The sequence below is a fragment of the Labrus bergylta genome, chromosome 14 (assembly GCF_963930695.1).
Source record: "Labrus bergylta chromosome 14, fLabBer1.1, whole genome shotgun sequence".
Taxonomy (NCBI): domain Eukaryota; kingdom Metazoa; phylum Chordata; class Actinopteri; order Labriformes; family Labridae; genus Labrus; species Labrus bergylta.
The window spans coordinates 1835155-1856328 of NC_089208.1; the positions used below are offsets into that span (position 1 = coordinate 1835155).

The window sequence follows — 21174 nt, forward strand, 5'->3', positions numbered from 1 at the left end:
AGTTCCACTGGATACAAACAATTGGGACCACTTTGAGGGGGGGGGGGGGCATAATGGGAGTGACTTTATGAAGACTCTCAGTAACATTTCCCCAGTTAGAAGTTTGTTATTTCTCGTTTTCTTTGTCTTGTATGGTGTTGCTGCAGGGCGCCGCTGGGAGAGAGACCTCGCCCTCACTTTATGATACATCTCATCCTCAAGGCCAGCAGGAGTGAGTCGCCATCCATCAAATTTATCACCAATTAAAAGTTTGAAACCTAAGTAAGAAGAGAGATGAAGGTGATTGATGTGAGCTGAGGGAGTGATACGTCTCCCCTCCTGTCTCCCGCCTCGCTCTAATTAAAGCAGGAGGACTCGTTAGCGCCCACAGAGAGGAGATCCCGTCCACCGGGGAGACGTTTCATGTCCGTCAGAGCGGGGGGGGGGGGGGATTATCATTACTTTTAAATATGAAAAGGACTCTGTAACGTCAGCGCTCTTACCGCCTCGTTGCATCAGCTCATAAAAATGTTATTCTCAGAGCTGCTCTGAAATGTGAGCAGGGTTTGAACGTTTGTTAGAGACAAACGAGAACAGAGCAGCTTCCACTTCACTAAATGTTTCCTTAAATACTTTCTCTTCCTCCCCTTCACTTCAGTCTCAGTTTATGCTCAAAGTGTTTAAAAGGCGGAGTCAGTAGAAATTAAAACTGGGCCCCTCCTCCTGGGCTCGTCACCCCCAGAAGCCCCGCCCCCTGCAGGATTGTGTACATTTACTGCTTGTAGCTACACTGCAAGCTAACGCACGCTAACACAAGCTAACCGCCGGTGTTTGTCACCTTCCTGTCCAACAGGAAGTAGATCAACTCCACGTCCACGGGTAAAAGACAACACAAGGTTCACCCTCGTTTTAGAACGAGCTTTATCCACTTGGTGTTTCTCCTCACTCTCATTATATTTTCTCTTCTTTAATGCTACGTCCACGTCCATCATATTCACCGGTTTGAATCTCGTCCAATCACTGAACTGTATCCACTCCTAAACTCACCTGCTGCGCCGTCATTGGCTGGAGGAAACACACCAGCTCCGCCCACAAACATCCCGAGTCAACCAGAACAAATCAGAAGAGTAAAATCCAGTGAGAGGACAGAGTCTCTGCAGACACAGTCACCAGCACACATGTACGGAGGCCCAGAAGGGACAATGGAGCAGCTTCACTTTAGGAGAAGACTGTATTTTATTTTGAAGGTCCCTACATAAGTCTGTATTTTATTTTGAAGGAGAAAAGCGTCTGACTCCATCTTTACATGCTCTCTCAAACAGTGGCTGTGATGCTGCTGCTGAGTGAAGCAAGTTGAAAGGTTCAAGATGAACCCTTGGGGCGCTGGTGGCTCAGTGGTTAGTGTGCACGCTCCATGCACAGTCCCACTTGAATCCCACTTGTGGCTCCTTTCCTGCATGTCATACCACTCTCTTTCTCTCTCTCTGATTTCAGACTCTATCCACCGTCCTCTCTCTCCATTTAAGGCACAAAAAGCCCAAAAAATAAATCTTAAAAAAATAAAATGAACCGGTGGTAATGAGGTGAACAAACCTTTTGAGTTGAGTGTGCAGTGACGAGGCGAGTCGAACCGTCTCCTCCAGCTCCCTCACCAGCTTGTTCCTCTTACAGTGAAGTCTCAGCCTGAAAACACACACAGGAGAACACTCGATCAGGAGGCGATAAACTAAAGGTGGAGCTCTGACCACCTGAAGGAGGAAAATGAAATCCTTCATGAACACTTTAAGAAGAGAGGAGGACATGGAGGCCGCCATTTGAACCGCTGCTTTGTGCTCAGGTGACGGCGCTGTGATCTGTGTGTTTGAGTTTTGTCACAGAGGAAACTGGTCCATAGAAGCTTTTACTGGGAGCTGTGGTTTGGATGGAAACAGGCCAAAGAGGGGGAAGTGTTTTGATCAGGTTACAGACCGCTCGCTGCTGAGGTCAAATGTCCGCTCAGATTTATCGTTTCTCTTCTTTTACTCACTCGCTGACGAGGACGAGAACAGTTTGAGGATGTCTGTTTTTAGAGGTCAAAAGGACTTAAAGCGGTTTTATATTACATTCAACTAAAGGTAACATCGTTTACTTCCTCCAGCTCACGTTGAGTAATGAGACTGAGACAGCTATGAAGTAAAACTGCATCTTATTCCAAATGCTCGATGGTTAAATGTAAAAGAGTGGCGTCAAAATACCTCCAGTCCATCTTCACGTCGCAGCTCGCCGCCAGCTTGATTCAAATATCAGATCAATAAATCAAAACTCTTCTGGGTTATTTAGAGTTTCACTGTCATTGTTGTTACACTGACCCTAGAAACATGAATCTATGAAGCGGCGGATCGTTTCTGTGTGATTTCAATCGTACAACTGATTTTAAATCCAGCATGCTTTTCAGCCCGATCGTGTGTCATTAGTCGTGCAACGGGGCTCGAGGACGCGGGTCACGACTCGATCAGCTGATCCAAACCGGTCAGATTAATTGTTTGAAATGTTGTTCGTACGTCTGCACGCGCTCACACAGCTGGAGCAGAGCCGAAACCTCAGGGCTTTTATTTTCCTGATTGTGCCTGCACAACTAACGGACAGCATTTGAAATCACCATGGCAACAGCAGGCCTGCCTGTTTAATCTGTTTATTGACGGTTGTGAATCCTCCATCCTGATTTCACTCGCACAGTTTGAACACATAAGGTGAAACATCAACATTTGTTCATCGTACGCTCGGCGGTGGAGTTTCGATGAAGCGATGAAGCAGTATCTGTGTGTGAGTGTGCGTTAGGGCGGTCGTCACAACCTTATCACATCTTGAGCGCCAAAATGGCCGGCGCCGTCCCTGAACATCTCCCAGTAATAAAAGCAGCTGTTGTGGGTTTTCTGTGTTTTTTATAACGGGTCAGAGAGGGTGTGTTCATGTGCGTCTTCGGTCCCCCTCCCTCCTCGACTCACACATTTCACATTGTCGTTATGAGCTCACACAATCCGCAGAAATCTTTTTCCAACCTGAGTGAAGGTAAGACCGGATCCCCGATAAAAAACCTGCGTGGGCGTTTATAGCCTCCAAAACGAATCAAAGACTTTACTGCAGTCAAGGACCCTGTGTGTGTGTGTGTGTGTGTGTGTGTGTGTGTGTGTGTGTGTGTGTGTGTGTGTGTGTGTGTGTGTGTAGGAGGACTACGAGAGGTTTCTTTGTGAGCCTCTCAGGTTTCAGGAACACGAGACGAGACTGAAAGAGAGAGACTGAGCTCAGGTAAAGTCTGACCTGAGCACCGAACAACGACAGTCCTGTTACAGGGGGACGGGGGGTTGGAGGGGGGAGGGGGGAGGGGGGAGGGGGGAGTATGGATCTTAGTGGTTCTTCCTCTGCTGCTGAGTTAAGAATTGTAAATAGAGGAGAGGAGTCTGACACGTTCGTCTCTAACTGTTAATAATCATGGAGGAGGTTTGACGTCTCTGAAGGTCAAACACACGCTGAAGGTCAACTGAAGGTCAACGCTTTATCAGCAGGTGAAGAGAGTTAAACACATCACGATGCTGTCATCAGCGGCGTGACCTTCTCTGTGCCTCTGAGCTCCTGCTCGAGCTTGTTCAGCTTCAGAAACAAAGATAAAAACTGTTTTCTTTCCTCCTGTTTGGAGGATTGTGGTCGTATGTAAATGTCTCAACACGACTTCTCCTGGGTTCATTTTCAACACGAGACGTTGCGTCGCAGTAAGGCGAGCTGTGAGAGCGGGCGTGACTCGACCTGAAGCGGTATTCTAGTTAAACTTTGTGTTTGTCAGCTCGTGTCCCGTTAGAGGACAAAGTGTCTCACCTCTCGGTCAGGGCTTTGCTCTGGTTGTCCCTCGCCGCCTGCAGGTCTCTCTCCAGACGCTTCTTCTCCGTCTCCAGCTTCTCGGCGTCGTTGGGCTGCAGGCGTTGGCGCGGGCTGATGTACTGCAGCTCCTTCAGAAGCTCCTCCTTCTCGTTGATCAGGATCAGGCGGTCTCGCTCCGGGTCCAGCAGTCCCGGCCATGCCTCGCTGTCCAGTTTGGCGATCTGGACCTCGATGGTGGCGATCCTGAGAAATCCCAGATTAAACCTTTAACTCGATCTGATCTCTGAGCCGCCTGAGATTCATTCAGCCGACGATCACCAGCGACCAAAGTTAGATTCTCTTTGAAACATCTGGACAGTCAAAGCGCCCCGTTACATGTCTGCCTCCCTTTAAACCCACATGAGCTCACAAATGTCTGTCCTATATTTCTCTCTCTGTAACTGTTGCATTCATAACTGAACTGTTTTCTTTTTCTTACCCTTTTTATCTTTATCTCTGTTGTTTCTAAAAGCCTCCCGTGGACAGGTGTTGCTATAAACACTCAGAGCAGTGCATCTGGAACTTGTGCATGGTTAAATGTTACAGCACCAATGTTACTGTATGTCCATGTTAAATAACCAAACAAATAAATAAATAAAATCCTTTTCCTCTACTAACAGCAGACAGAAAAAACTTCATAAACATGAGGATCAGTAAAAAGTCTGTTGTACCTTCTCTTGGCCTCCTCGTACTTCAGGCTCAGACGAACCTTCTCGGCCAGTTTGTTGGTGCTCGTCATGAACTGAAAACAAACACAGAAACAAAATCAGAAACATCAGTTATTAAACGTTTAACACACAGGTTCACTGCTGGAAAGTTTGAGCTCTTTCAGAAACTAGTCCAGTGATTCCCAACGTGTGGGTCGTGTCCCTCCAAAGGGTAATAAAATCTAAGCATGTAATCAACGACCCCTCCTCAAAGTAGGTATTTAGCCATGGCATAAAGTCATCAGTCGATGTGGTTCTTCAGTTTCTCACGACGTCTTTGTCGACTTCTCCGCCCTCTGATTGTCAACACATGCACGCCGTCTCAGAGGGGGAGGAGTTAACAGCACTGGGTGTGTTGCACGCAGAGACCTTTGGAGGGCGCCAAAGCACAGCAAACCAAATTACTTTAAAAAGCCCTTTCTGGATGAACATGAAGTTTTTGGTTTGGGACTCGTTTGGCCCGGTGAAGAGTCTGTCTCTTTAAAGTGAACAGGTTCTGTCACCTTCTCTTTGACCTTTGTGACCCAGTTAGTTTAGAAGCGTACCTCAGCAGGGATGTCGGTCTGGGAGCCGGCGTCCGAGTAGAGTGGAGGGATGGACAGCTCGGAGTTGGCGAGCGAGGGACTGCTGCCCCACAGCTCCTGCTGGGAGCCTGAGTCCAGCTGGAAGCCGTCCTTCAACACGGCCAGTTTCTGCACGAGACAAACAGGAATCACAACACAGACAAAGTGCAGGGGGGGAAAGTGGGACACTGCAGCAGGAACCCAGAGAGTAAAAATAGGACGTAATTAAGGACACACAGAGACAATAAAACGCAGAGACTCTCAGGGGAGTGAAACAGGAATAATAAAGTTAGAGTCGCTCAGGGCAACGAGGAAACATCAGACCTCCTGTGTGTGTGTGTGTGTGATGATGCAGCAGCAGCAGGCGTCCTTTCATCTCCACAGCCCGGATGAAAATCTAACACGACTCTGCAGCTCGTTCTGAAGGAACGCACCTTATCTCCGCTCTTCAGACGGAGCAGAAAAATAACTCTGTTTGAATATTCAGCGTCTTTAAACGTCCCGTCAGACGTCTCCCGTCCTCTTCCTGAGGCTGTGTTTAGTTTAGTATTAGCATAAAGGCAGCGTTTAAATCTGTGTTTAAAATATAAATGATTAATTCATTAATTAATAAGTCTTTCCACAAGTGGAAGTGTACATACCTTGTATTATTCTTATATTGTATTTTTTCTCCCTTTATTGAACTGATGTTTGATTTTTAACTTCTTGTTATTTTTGATCATTATATTCCTGTTTCCCCATGGAGGATCAATAAAGTTTATTTTTATCTTTAATTAAATCCTAGCTGAGGGCCCGATCACACAGAGACGCGTCCCCCTAAGCGGGGCCTGATCTCATCTGGGGGTAAAAACATCTGGGAGCGCTTGTGGAGTGGTCTGCGTGTTCATACGGGCGACTAAACTGGATTCTAACGTAGAGCTCTCTGCGTTGCTTTGCTCCGAGTCGAGGAGGGAAAAAGTCATAAAAAGCTACCTCGGCAAAAAGTGACATTGACGAGCGCTGCGACTCGGCGTCCCACCAGGAGAAAACTGTGTTGCTCAGCAGAAGAGACGAGCGCCATGTTAGCACGCTGTCTCTGAGTGATCAGACTCTAAACACACGGCGTGATTATGGATCTTAGATCAGATCCTTAAATGTCTGCACAGGATCAGACACTGGATGACTGAGTTATGAAGCTTTGAGTAAAAAACAAACACCTTAACGACCTGAAGCGATCATGTTTAAATCAAGACACGCGCGCACGCGCGCACGCACGCACGCACGCACGCACGCACGCACGCACGCACACACACACAGACAGACAGACAGACAGACAGACACACACACACACACACACACACGTGACCCAGACAATCAGACTGAGCTGTCAGCTGCAGATGGTAACGGGCGAGGGAGGAGAGAGGGAGTCCTCGGAGCAGACAATGTATTAATGAACTCTCTCTCTACCTGCAAAACAAACACACTCACAGAGCTACAGACGTCCTTTTAATAACACATTTAATGTCTGCATGTTTCTAACACCTGATCAATGTCACAGCCGAAGTCTTCTAAGTGTTACTTTAGCGTTTATCACGTCCATATTAGACGGACTGTCTGCTTGCCAAAGTCAAAACAGATCAATGTAATGTTTAAGTAAGTAAGAGTCAGTGTGAAAGACGACCGTCTCCAGTGAGGTGTGTGATGCAGGACTGGACTCTAAAATGCTGATTCAGTGTTTATAAATTGTTCCTTTATATTTTCTGCATCAAAGACATGAAGTGTTGAAACAACGTGGCGCAGTTTGCATGAAGCTGCATCAGAAGCAGAAACCGTCAGTAAACATGTTTCCTCTGCACACCTGCAGCCTCCAAATCCCATCATGCAACTTTAATGCACACTGCAGCCAGGAAGTGTGGATGAGTGGACTCAGGCAGCGGACTGCAGACAGATCTTTGGTTTCGACTTGAATCCTGATCATCCAACAGAGCTCTGGCTCTGGCCTGCAGTCTCAAGTACCAGGATGTTTATGACCCGCAGTCAGGAGAGAAGCTGCTGAAATAACCGAGCCACAGCTACGAGTTATTCTGAGCAGAGAAGCTGCTCGTCTGTATGACGTTAAATCAATGAGGAGGTTCAAGGATCTGATCAGGAGGTGTCGACCTCGTTCACTTGATTTGATGAATCCAGCTCCTCCTCTGTCACTGAGTCTCTGAATAAACTCTGTTTAATATTTCATGTTATCTGTTCTGTCTTTCTTTTATTTTGCATGTAAATCTCTTGTCTTCCTGCTCGTGTGCATCTTTAAATCCCCTCTGGATTGATTAAGCTCTGGGGACGTCTAACCCGGGTATCTGCAGACGGACCGAGAACATGCCGAGCAGGATTCCCGAGGAGAGGTGAAATAAAATGTAGCCGCTCAGGAAAATAAAATATGACTTTCTATCATTGAGGGCGACCTTCATTACGATTCTTTATTATCTTAAAGCTGCAGTTTGTAAACTCCACCACCAGGGGGCTCTCAATCCAAACAGTAACATAAAGAGGCTGGCGGAGAATTCTCTGTTAGTGTTCTGTTCTCCTCATGACACCTTCACAGAGAAAGTTCTGTGTTTTTGGAGCGGGGTTCGATGACACATCATTTAAGAAAAAAACAGCTAAAAAAAATCAACAACGATGTAAATGTACGCTTTCTTTAAAAAAATGACAGCGATTTATTTTACCGTCAGCGAGCCACAAATGTGTTCACCTGGCGTCGCATTTGTTCTCTCCTTCACTCTCCTTTGGTGAAAAATATGATGTTTTTTTTTTAAAGCTCTGGTTCTTTTAGATATCATCGATCATTAAAAACTGAGACTGTAACATTTTTAAAATGTGTGATATCGAGAAGTACAAAGTAGGGAAACTTAGTCAGAACTCTTCTTCTGTGGTGCTTTAATTCACTGAGCTGCTCTCTGTCACTATCGCTGTCTTTAAGGATTTCATTCTAATCTTATAAAAAGTGAAGCTGTCTTGATTTATTGATTTTTTTTTGTGTCAGCTGCTGTGGGGTTCAGAGTTTGTTTTGGTCGTATCATCTCTGAGTAAAAACTGTTTTTAAGTCACTTGACCTCCAGTCTTATTACCTGCATGAGCTCCTGTTTCTCCTTCTCCCCGGAGCTGATGGCGTCCCTGATGGAGCGAACCTCGCTGAGGATGGCCTGCGCCTCCTGCAGCTTGAAGCCATACGGGCTGTTGGACACCTTCTGGTCGATCCTGGAGGAGAGAGACAGAAAGACGATGAGTCAGGACAGTAGAAGTTGCGCAGACTAAATGTCCCCCGGTCACCAGACGAGCGTGCTGCGTTACAGAAACACTCTGACTCATGGTTACTCTGAGGAGTGACGCTGCCAGCTGTGACCACAGGTTTATACAAACACTCGCTCAGCTGGCTTCTCTGCAAACAGAAACATTACTCATTCACTTTTCTCAGACTGCGAGCTCTGACCGTCAACGCCAAAGAATACAGGAAGTTCCTCTTCTTCTTCTCTTTAAAGAACGCCGTCAGATTGATCTATGCCCTGATCATCGAGACCAGAGAACAGAAAGTGTCTCATGGGAGCAGAGTGGTTTAATGGTATTCTCCATCCCTCCATCATCTATACCGCCTGTCCCATTCAGGCCACCAGCCAATCACAGCACTGACAGCCAGAGTACACGGAGAGAACCCACACATGCACGGAGAGAACATGCAGACTCCACAAACCAGGAACCTCCTCGCAGAGAGACTCCCGTCAGACAGGGATTCAAACCAGGAACCTCCTCAGAGAGAGACTCCTGTCAGACAGGGATTCAAACTAGGAACCTCCTCAGAGAGACTCCTGACAGACGGGGATTCAAACCAGGAACCTCCTCAGAGAGAGACTCCTGACAGACGGGGATTCAAACCAGGAACCTCCTCAGAGAGAGACTCCTGACAGACAGGGATTCAAACCAGGAACCTCCTCAGAGAGAGGCTCCTGAAGGACGGGGATTCAAACCAGGAACCTCCTCACAGAGAGACTCCTGACAGACGGGGATTCAAACCAGGAACCTCCTCACAGAGAGACTCCTGTCAGACGGGGGTTCAAACCAGGAACCTCCTCACAGAGAGACTCCTGTCAGACGGGGATTCAAACCAGGAACCTCCTCACAGAGAGACTCCTGTCAGACGGGGGTTCAAACCAGGAACCTCCTCACAGAGAGACTCCTGTCAGACGGGGGTTCAAACCAGGAACCTCCTCGCTGACCACTGAACCACCGTGTCGGCTGTGTCCCATTAAACTGTCAAATCAACTGAAGCAAAGCGTAACCACATTCAGCACAGACATGTGGACTGAAGGCTGCGGTGCTAACGTTAGCCACACTCTGCTAACAATATGACATCGTTTACATTTTCTAATTAATTGTGCCCAAGTCTGTTTTCTGACATTCAGTTTAGAAATTTGGTCTAAATTTACATTTCTTTTAATAAAAGTCGTCCAGGAACATCACTGTGATGCTGGGTGGAGTAATCCTTCATTTGAAACAGAATCAGAAACAGAAAATGAAGATCACACATCAGCGTTGTTGTTCCACTGACGACCAGGTAGAAGATAAGATCAACAGAGCATTTATAAAAACAACCAGGAAATGATCATCAGTCGGTTTAACGGGTCAAACCATCTGTCACCATCTTGTTCGCCTGACGTGAGGCGTTCAGGTACGAGACGTGAGATCGTGTTTGTGGAAAGAGCGAGCTGCAGGGAGAGCAGAGGGACGAGAGACGCTGCAGGAAACCGCCATCAGAGGCAGCAGCAGCACGCCATCAGCAAGTCATGCATGCATCAGAATAACAGGTCCCTCCACATTCTTCAGAGGGGGAGGAGGGGGGGAAGTGAGAGAGAGAGAGAGAGAGAGAGAGCGAGAGAGAGAGAGAGAGAGAGGGAGAGAGAGAAAGAGAGAGAGAGAGAGAGAGAGAGACAGACAGAGAGAGGGAAAGAGAGAGAGAGAGAGAGAGACAGACAGAGAGAGACAGAGAGAGAGAGAGGGAGAGAGAGAGAGAGAGAGAGATAGAGACAGAGAGAGGGAGAGAGAGAGAGAGACAGAGAGAGAGAGACAGACAAAGAGAGACAGAGAGAGAGAGAGGGAGAGAAAACAAGGTGCAGAGGGAATGAGGAAGTGAGCGAGGGAGGGAGGAGGAAAGTAATCCTCTGAGTCTCAAATATGCAGAGACATTTTTTTATTATTAAATGACACAATGAAATGTTTCTCTGGAAGAGAAAGAGTGAAAGAGAGGAAAAGAGAAAGAGAGAAAGAGAGAAAGAGAAAGAGACAAAGAGAGAAAGAGAAAGAGAGAAAGAGAGAAAGAGAACGGGCTGAACGGGAACTTTTCACTGAAACAGTTTGAAGTTCTTCGCTCTCTGACGTGTGAAGAGTGAGGTCGTGTTTTCATCAGACCACCTGACGCTGTTGTGAGAGCATTTCTACTCTTCAGACATCTCAAAGCTGTTTAGAAACACTACAAATCAAGTTATTATTATTATTTATTGATGTCTGGGGCGAACTGCTCAGCCTGTTGCCATGGCAACCAGACATCCGAACAAGCGATAGAAAATGAATTGTTGGTTTCATCTTTGAAGTCCTGAAGAAGAAAAAAAATCCCATAGGTCGTGTTTCCCTTTTCTCCTTGGAGCCCCGCCCCACCTGTATCTCAGAAAAGCCAGGACCCCCAAGGACCCGATCGGAAATACATAAATGATACGACAGAGATGAACTAATAAAGTTTTTATTGAAAAAACAGAAAGGTCTTTGTATAAACTATCCAGGGAGTGGGCTGTCATGGTTTTACTTCATGTAAAGATCTTATTTGATAACCTCAGAGCAGAAACAATAACATGCACTGGGGAGGTCCACGGCGCCCCCCGTGGGGTCCAGGACCCCCAGGTTGGGAACCAGCGCCACACCTCACAAACAACTGGAGGAATATCTAAAAAAGTGAACAATGTTTTGAGTATTTTTCTGCCTCTTTGTCGTGTTCATGATGTTGTGACCGAGTGAAACATCATATGACCGTCATGTTGGGAACCATCATGCCATCAACGCCATCAACGCCTCAAACTCAGAAATCAGACCCACTGAAGGCGGCTTCTGATTTTATTCTGTTTTTGAAACTCTCTCATGAAGAAGTATTTAGTGAAATCTCATGGGGAGCAGAGTTACTGCATTCCAGCCTGAGCGCGTTCGTATGTCCGTTAACAGCGATTGGCTGCTGAACGCCGTCTGATGACTGTAAGAGGAGAGGAAAGTCACGGAGGAATGCTGCCGGGCCGCTCTGCCTCAGCTCCTCACTAATCCTCTGACACTCTCTCTCTCTCTCTCTGAGCCGCGGGAGGCAAGACAAACAGACCGGACATTCCTGTTTAATTCAACACCCAGCGGCGTCCTCGCGGCACGGAGGCCGCGCGGCGTGGAGGATTTCAAAACACACACACAAAAAATGAGACAGAAGAAGAAGCACAACATTCCTGAGTCACAGAGCAGGAGAAGTAGGTCACAAACAAGGAGTGTTTCCCTTCCACATTCTTCTTCTGTGGTTTCTTTCAGCGTGTCCTTCAAAGCGGTGATCGTGTGTCATGACGGGGAGGAATGTGTGAAGACGATAATGAGGCAATCGCTCGGACGATGAGCAGATTTTCCTGAACCTGCACGAGAACACTGATGACTTAAAGACATTTATTTATGTTTCTGTTCACACGCTCATCATGGATTTAAAAGACCTCGCTCCACATGCACATGACAACAACAGCCCACAGGTGGCGCTCACAGCAGTGAGGACCAAAAGGAAGGACGCCTGCATATCAGACACGACCAGGAGCGAATTAACGATATTGAAGGACCGCTGCTGGTCAGAGACTGCCGCAACAATCAGTCAGCGGCGTTTGGTTAAACACGAGCTCTTCATGTCATGATTATTTATTTAATCTAATTTAAAACTTTGCAAAAAAAAATAATTTAATAAAAATACTTTTAAGACCGAGCTGAAGGGGGCGCCAGGCAGACTAACGGTTGTGTCGGCCGCCATGTTTACAGAAATCCCTCGGAAAAAAAAAACTAGAAACAGACTCTCACAGGTCTCATAGGTCTGTAATCACAAGTCCTGTGATTGGTCGGCTGGGTAGCCCCGTACCCTCCACATCGACTGATTCAACGATGTCTCCACTCTTTTCTTCTTTGCAGAAAAATCCACCGCTGCTCGATATGCATCATCTCCAACTCCGACATAACACGCTCGGTTTCAGTCGCCATGGTTACCTGAACACATGCGAGAAGAGACGGTGCCGGTCCCACAAACTGCGGATATAACGAGCTTAGAAATCACAGTGACATCGAGTGTTTGTGGGCGGAGCTTTGCAGAGATAGGCAGACACACCAACGCACAACTACATCTAAATCAGTCTGTGAGTTTCAGACTTCTGGTTGACCAGAGGACGATATTTATAAAAGTGACCTCGCTCGGGGACATATGGTTACCTGCGTTAACCTTCGAGAGAAGGCCGCACACACGAGACCTCCCTCCAGAGAAGCAGAGTGGGAGGAGTCTTGGAGCAGGATCAGAGAGCGTCCACTCTGAGGGAAGGTCACACATTCACTTACTATTCACATCACATTCTGACTGTCCTGCTCTGCTTGTCACATTAAATCAGGGCGCCAGTGGCGTCCAAAAAGTCTGCTGTCAACACGTATAGGGGTCAGAGCGCCCGGCAGCGGGGAGAGGGCGGAGCAAGGAGAGAGGAAACAGGGAGAGGAGTGTGAAGGAGTCAGGGTACAGCACTTACTCTTTGAGGGTTTCGTAGCCTTGTTCTTTATACAGCAGCTCCTGCTTCATACAGGCCAGGTCCCGCTTCAGTTTGTTCACCTGAGACACAGGTGAGACACACAGGTGAGAAACACAGGTGAGAAACACACAGGTGAGAAACACAGGTGAGACACACAGGTGAGACACACAGGTGAGAAACACAGGTGAGACACACACAGGTGAGACACACACAGGTGAGAAACACACAGGTGAGACACACACAGGTGAGAAACACAGATGAGAAACACACAGGTGAGAAACACACAGGTGACACACACAGGTGAGACACACACAGGTGACACACACAGATGAGACACACACAGGTGACACACACAGATGAGACACACAGGTGAGACACACAGATGAGACACACAGGTGAGACACACAGATGAGACACACAGATGAGACACACAGGTGACACACACAGGTGACACACACAGGTGAGACACAGTTTGTACACATGCTCATGCAGCGACCAGCATTAAGTCATGTTAAACTTTTAGTTTGAAAGTTACAGATTTCTTCTTCTATGAACTTTTATCAGATTCAGAAAAACTCAAGAATCGGTCAGACGCTCTTACCCGACTTTTGGCCGTGGCGATCTCTGCTTTGAGGATGTCGGGGTCGTACTTGCTGGAGGACGACGACCTTGAATTCACTGCAGGAAAGAGAAGAGAGTGAAGTTAAAGAACACATCCTCTTCCTGTTAGAAACACCTGACAGAGACACTAAATCTCAAGAGACGTCAAATCGTTTCATTCTTTGAAAGCTTCGAGAATAACACACGACCGTTGCACGACTAAAACATCGCCATAGTCCAGAGGTAACGCCATCTTAGATTCTAAAGAGAGGCGGGTTGATGTGACGAGTAAAAGACAGAAACACATCTATTAGAATAAAAAGATTTCTGTAGCTTTGGTTTCTTTGCCCTTTGACCTGTTGTCAGAGCGATATCAACCAATCAATAATCAGAACTCTCGTTGCCCGCTGCCCGCTGCCCGCTGCCCGCTGCACGCTGCACGCTGCCCGCTGCACAGTACTCACAGCTGGTCTGCGAGGTGGACTTGTCTCTCCAGGCGTCGTTAAGCTGCCGGTACTCCTGCTGCGCCAGGCGGAGCCTCTGCTCCTTCACCTGGTAGATCTCCTTCTGGGCGCTGAGAGCGTCACTCGCCACCGCCAGGTAGTCCCGCAGCATGGACTCCTGCTCCCGCTGCCATTGCGCCCGCGGGTCCTCCAGCTGGGTGCTCTCTGGAGGAGGAGAAGAAGAAGAGGAGTGAATTATTAAAGTTACACATCAAAATCAAAATGTTTGACGAGAAACGTTCTGCTATGAAAACAAATCAAACATCTTTAACACTTCAGAACACAGACGGCGCCTGTTTTCAAATCAAACCAGCGTACGGCAAATTCAGCGCTCGCCGTCTTGAACGTTAAAACGTCCTCTCAGCAGTTTTTTGTCGCTGCAGTCTCAGTTAAAAACAGACTTTAACTTTAAGAGCAGCGGCACGCTTGTCAATGTCTCTTCTCCCTCACTGACCAATTAAAATCAAGAAGGGGCGGGGCTTTTGTTATCAGCTTTGCCAACAACAATGGCAGAGGAGACGCTTGTCTGCCTCGTCTTTTGGAGGGAACAGTTTCAGGTGACGAGCTGCTGCTGATGTCACGTTTACACAGGGACAGGAAGTTAAATTTGGTAACCTAGCAACAATGAGTGCTGGTGAGAAACGCTCTGAAGCAGAGGTTGTGGGTGCCGTCGTCTGTGGACATGGGAACTTAATATTTAATGAATGAATCAGTTCAGAAAGTCGAGTTCTGTAGATGAAGGTCACAAAGAGGAAGAGGAATACTCGTGGTCAAACGTGGAAAGTAAACAAACTACTGCGTTAATATGAACAAACAGGAAACTCACTGGTGTTGTGGTCGACATAGTAGGATCCGACGGCGGGGTCGTACGCCTCCTCCCAGCCGACCGGCAGCTCATCCCCGATGCAGTCAGCAAACGTCAGAGGCTTCGTGTGCCTGAGGAGACAGAAGCAGGAAACCAGATCAAAAACAGGACCGTAACCACGGCAACAGACAAAAACATCACAACCTCGTCATCAACAACTCCTGGGTTTGAATCTCAGAGGTGAGGAACACAGACAGGAACAGGAAGTTAGGGACGATGTGAGGAACGTCTTTGTGTGTTTGTACCAATAAACAACAGATCAGCATGTTAGTGTGTGAGACACGTGGTCATTTTCAAAATGATGACTGAAACGTAGAGAAGCTTCAGATCAGTCATATTTTTAACCCACAGAGAGCGAGCACAGATTCATGCGCAGGAGGAGGAGGAGCCTCCTCAGGAAAAACCTGAGAAAACCTGTGACCAAAGAACTGAAATCAAATTGAATTGTGAGGTTGATGATGATACCCAGCTCTAGATCATGGTTTATATTTCAGATGAAATCAAACAGAGAACGAGGCCTTGTGGCTGTCTGCAGGAGAGTCCTTTTTATTTTAACACAAAACTAATAACCTCAGTCGACTGATTAATAATCGATCTTTAAAGACTTTTAATGAAACCTAAAAAAAATGCCCAAAAATATTTGAGTTTTAGTTTCTGAGATGAAACTGGAGATCTTTGTGAGGTAGAACTTCAGATGAGGACGAGTTTAAACATCAAGTTTCAGGATGTTTTGTTGATCTCTTCTCCAGTTTTAAAATCTAAAGGTGATATAATGTTTTAAAGTAAAGTTTCTAAACATCCAAACAGTTTGAAACACAGATTCCTCTGGGCTGTTTGTCTGAGAGCAGATTCAGGAGGATTGAGTGTGAGTGAGGAGGGGGTGGGGGTGGGTCGTCTGGTGTTTCAGAGTCCTCTATTCACCTCTGAGGGGGGAGAAGCAGAGAAGTGTTTGGGGGGGGGGTCCTGTAGACAATCACAATAGGAGGAAACCGGCCCGCTGCATTCCACAGGCCGCACTGACGCATCGCCTGGAGGTTTCTGGGGCAACCCTGGTCCTGCAGCGGCCTTACAACCTGCTCTCTGCAGCCCCGCACTATAACTGCTCTATGATTTATTCTAATTAACATTTTCATGTTTCAGCTGTAAAAGCTTTTTAGTTTTTATTTCTGCTGGTTTCTTAAATTAAACAAAACTGCAAAGACACAAATCTGCTGCACGCTTTTATCGACATGTTTCAAAGATATAAAGAGAATCATCTTTAAGTGTTAGGGTTAACTAACCTACCCTACCCAAAGGGGGGCCATAAACATGTTTGTGGAATCTGTGTAACTCCAAGATAAATAAATAAATAAATAAATATAAGGATGAACATTAGAAATATAAAAGATTTAGGAACAAGGGGACAATGTGTGTGGTGTGGTGGTTTATACAGCAATCAAGCAGCTAAATTCCTCTTTATCCCGAGGAATGTGCCATTAAAGAAACGTATCGTACAGTACCTCATCACAAAGCAAAGCATCCCTTCACTGCGTCTCTTCTCGTAATGTAACGCAGCGTACCGCACCTTCACTTCTTACAGCATCCAATACAGTCATATCAGACAGTATCACATCCCATCACATTGTGCAGCATCGATTTAACCCATCATATTGTACAGCATTCCATCACATGGAATCGTACCATTCGGCATTGTATTAGGGCGCACTCACACTCTGTACCAATCTGTACCATGCCCGAGTATGCTTCACCCCCCAAAGTCCAGTTCGCTTGGAAGCAGCCTTCTTACTGTTGGTCTTCATTTAATGTTTGACAGAAGGTTGGAAACAAGCACCAGAGTTTTATTAGAGAACAGCTGCTCTGCCTTCATACACGTCGTCCCTGAGTCCAAATCAGCATCAGCAGAATGAGACACATCAGATGGATGGACGTGATAATGTGAAACAGGTTCAGAGCTGTCCTCCTGTCTCTGCCTCTCTGATGTTTCATGACTGCAGACAACACAAACACTGAGCTGCTGCTGCTCGCTGCTGAAGGGAAAAACTCAACTGGCTCCTTTTTCAGCTGATGAATAATGAAAAGGGGCCCGGAGAAGACCCCCTCAGCGCCGCTCTAAATTTAGCTCAGGAAGACGGGGAGGCTTCTGCCAAACAGCGATGGCAGAAACAAGCCGGCTGGTTGGCTGGCTGGGTATCCACATCCCATTATTTCATTCTCTGTGCTCGCTCTCTTTCTCTGTCTCTGTCTCTGTCTCTCTCTCTCTCTAAATCGCGTCCTTTAGTCGGCGAGCCGAGAGGAGCTGCTGACCTAAACTCCTCGCTCCACCGTCAACGTTTTCCTCAGAGCGCAGGACCAGCTGGCAGCAGCGGCCCAGCCTCCATTTCACTGTCAGTCATTCAATAGCCACTTGTAGAGCTTCTCACATGCCTCACTGATCAGAGCTGAGTGCTGCAGGTTGGGGGGGGGGGGGGTACTGGACCAACATGTCTGACCACATTTTCACATTTATTTTAAGGTTTTTCTGTAAATTATTTTCAGTAAATGGCTCGCTGTAAATTATGTTAATACAAACCCAAAACTTCTGCGTTTGTCCACCAAACTGCTAAAAACATAAAGAAACACACCTGAGGGGTGTCAACCTATGTTAAAAAACTTGCAAAGTTAAGGCGCTGATGATGGTCTAGCATTTATAATGGCCATATACTGAGGTTACCGCCCTCCAAGCAGGTGTTACCGCCCTCCAGCAGGTGGACCGGGTTCAAGTCTGACCTGTGGATCCTTTCCTGCATGTCACTCCCAAGCAGCGACCTCCGGCGTGAAGCCGATGCGGAACTGCAAAAACCTGCAGCTGTGCACATCAACATGTCTGCTGAAATAAGGGACGTGCACTTAGCGGTTAAACGTCATCAACCCTGCTCGTCGGTATGAGAAATAAATCAGTTCAACGTTTTAATAATATTTTTAAGTCCGACCTCTTGTTTTCGTTTTTAAACTTTTTTAAAGGTGATTGATTTCATAACTTTTGAGAGAAAGTAAATAAAAAGTGAAGTAAAGAGTTTGAACAACATGTTGGAGGTCATTACTGATTTTAAACTGAAGTGATGTTAAACTATAACCTCCCACGTACAGTCGGAGGGGGTTATCCGTCTTATATAACGTGTGACCCTACAAATTAATAAGTGTGTGTTTAAGTGGAGGCCGTCACATGATGGTCTGCATGTTTTTTAAGAAGCTTATCAGACTCAAACTCTGGGAGTAAACGCTGCCTTCTTCTGATGTTTCAGGCATCAAAGAGGTCAAAAATTAATTTGCAGGCCTGCTGTTGTATCAGCCTTAAACATGATAGTAGTCAAAGTACACACACACACACACACACACACACACACACACACACACACACACACACACACACACAGGTTTCACATACCAAGGTAAACAGCAAGGCCGGCCTGCTGCTCTAATGCAAACTGACAAAGCGTGCGGCCGAGTGCAAACACACAGGGAGGCGAGCTGCATATCTGAACGATGAGTCAGACAAACGTTCATTCAGAGCGCCGTATAAATTCCTCAACACGAGTTACGAGGCTTCAAACTACATTTCACAGCAGCTCAAGGTCCAACAATCACACACAATCACACACACACATACACTTCTCTGCCCTCTTTTCACACTCAGCGTGTAAACCTGTACTCCTAACTGATAACGCATGAAAATAAAAGAATACTTTTGCATCATAAAAAGGTTAAGAGCAGATATCTTTGTGCACATTAGCCTCCTCTCCGCGGCACCTTATCTGACAGTTAGCATTCCTTTCACCTGACGACATGCGGACAGTGCGTCACTGTGATGGATGGATGATATTGCACACAGAGGAATTTATAAGGTCTCTAAATGAAGTCCTAGTGGATTCCTTTAACTTACAAACATGATTTATTTTGCTCTCGTTTGTTGTTTATTTCTGCAGAAACATGAACACGCTGAGCACGTTTTAAAGAGCAGAATGATTCATAAATCAGTTTAAACATTTTCAGCACAGTTACTTGTTTCTCACTATCACTCTCCATGTTGAAACCTTCATCTTGTTTTTTTATCCACATTGATGCTGTTTAACCTCCGGCCCACTAGGAGCTACTGAGCATGCTCAGAACGCCTCGGCCAGTAATCAGAGTCATTTACCCCCAACCGTTACATAAAGGTGTGTTAGTCCGACTCTGAGACAAACACGATTACATTTTAAAAGTCCAGTTTTAAAGTCACACAATAAATCCACTGTATTTCAAACGTACTGAATGAGGTTAAAGCAACAGTACAGATATTTAAATCAAACAATGTGTCTGTCTTCTGTCTTTACTAACTTCTCTGTTCAGAAAAGTGTCATGAATAAACATGAATAAAATGGTCATATCAGGACGAGAAGAAATGAAAAGTGGAAAAGATCAGCCCTGCAGAGTGTAATCTCAAACGTCTGCTGGTACATTAGATATTCAAATCAAGAAGAAGACGGTGAGTCTCAGAGCGAGGCCCCCGGGGCCGCACGACCAGTTTAAAAGAAACATACACATAAAGCTGTCAGAATATGACTCGCTGTCTTTCTTCATTCCTGAACGGCGGACTGCGAGGGGAAGGTTTTTCACACGGCTGCAGCAGGAACATCAGCGCTGGCAGATCGTTGAGTTTCCTTCATGTGTCTCACTGTGATATCTCATTCAACGAATCCTCTGAGCGTCTGCTGAAGTTACATTAAAGGTTTGTAAACGGAGTGGGCATTAGCATGATGTGTAAATGTTTGAGGCTGAACGAGCAGAAACGTTTAGCTGACATCGTAATCCAAAACAAACACTTCATGTCAACACTCATCAATCAGCTGCAGAGCAACCCGGAGACGCAGGACTGAAAGAAACCTGAGACTCATCGATACATATGAGCCCAGACGGATCATTTCAAATCATCACTTATAATGTTTCTGTTGTTGTTGGTATGTAAGGGAATGACAGATCTTTGGGGTTTTCTTTTTATATTCTATAGAAGATGTTTATTTCCTGCTTGGCCAATTAACCCATGCGCCATCATAATCATTCTCTGCCATAAGAGCTTATTTTCCTTTTTCCCCTCTTCTTTAATTTGTCTCTTTCTTGTTTTGCTTTCTTTAACACTTTATTGAGTATGTGTTCTTGTTAGCTTTATTGTTTTTGTCTCTGTGTTACATGTTTCTCTTTAGGAGGGCCCCTTGACGAGCCCCTCTGGGTTTATTTGGCTCCTCCAGCACATTTCTTTCAAAATGTATATTTTGCTAATTAACTAATCATTATGTACTGTCTGTTTTTCCATTGATCTATTATGTTTGTTTTGCTTTTTAAGTGCAATAAAATAAATAAAATCTAAATAAAATAGTTGTTGCCTGGGAGAAAACTACAACTCCCAGTGCTGACAGGATCCGGGGTGACTGGTAAATTGGGAGAATCTGGTCAGGACTCAGGGCTGGCTACAGTATGATATTAGTTCATGGCGGCCCCACTGTGGGTACGCTCGTTTAGTTGATTTAGTTTAGCATAGCGCGCATTTTCAACTCTGCAATAACAGAGCTGAGCTCGTCGTACTGTAAAACCAGCGAGCTCTCCACCTGAAAAATATCTGAACTGGATAAAAAGGAACGAGCTGGCAGCTCATGGTCGCTGAAGAATGTGTTCTTCAGACCACTACAGAAGGACACAGCGAGGTCCAGATCTATGGTCGAGCTACACGAGTAAGCATAGCCGCCATGTTCCTCCGTCTGAACGTCTTCATGGAGACGATAACGATTTAGGTCCAATCCCTCCCATCTGAAACTTTCAGTAGTGAAGGTGTGTAATCAGCTTCAGAGAGCTAGCAGATAACATTTTGAAAAAATAAATCGTGAAAAAAATATATAGTTGTCAAAAATGTGTCTAAAAATATCCCATGAGCCTTTTCTTCCTCATGTGTTGATGCGCTCAGTCTGTGAGTCAGAGCCGCTCTGAATAAAAGAAAGGATGATTGTGAATCTGCAGAGCAGCTTCTATTCCTGCACACAGAAGCGAAACCACAGTGAAATATGTTGTTGTTGTTGTTGTTGTTGTTGTTGTTGTTGTTGTTGTTGTTTTGGTGAGGAGAACTCGCAGCAGGAAGTGCTCAGACTGCGCCGCTCTCTGCTGCTGCAGCCTCCACAGATAAATAACGTATCACCTGTTCGGTTATGCATTCAAATAAAAAACTACACTGCAGCGGCGAGCGTCCGTTCA

At 46.0% G+C, this 21174-nt stretch overlaps 1 protein-coding gene across 1 annotated transcript in view; it reads right to left on the bottom strand.

Moving 5' to 3' along the window:
- Nucleotides 1–21174, bottom strand: part of wwc1 (WW and C2 domain containing 1) — a 37894-nt gene that overhangs the window by 11399 nt on the left and 5321 nt on the right. Inside the window, exons 2-10 of the mRNA XM_020658832.3 lie at nt 14881–14990; nt 14016–14219; nt 13553–13629; nt 12952–13031; nt 8242–8371; nt 5123–5269; nt 4542–4612; nt 3829–4074; nt 1573–1662 (exon numbers count right to left, since the gene is read on the bottom strand). Coding sequence (XP_020514488.1) covers nt 1573–1662; nt 3829–4074; nt 4542–4612; nt 5123–5269; nt 8242–8371; nt 12952–13031; nt 13553–13629; nt 14016–14219; nt 14881–14990 — 1155 coding nt within the window. The remainder of the gene's footprint in view (nt 1–1572; nt 1663–3828; nt 4075–4541; nt 4613–5122; nt 5270–8241; nt 8372–12951; nt 13032–13552; nt 13630–14015; nt 14220–14880; nt 14991–21174) is intronic.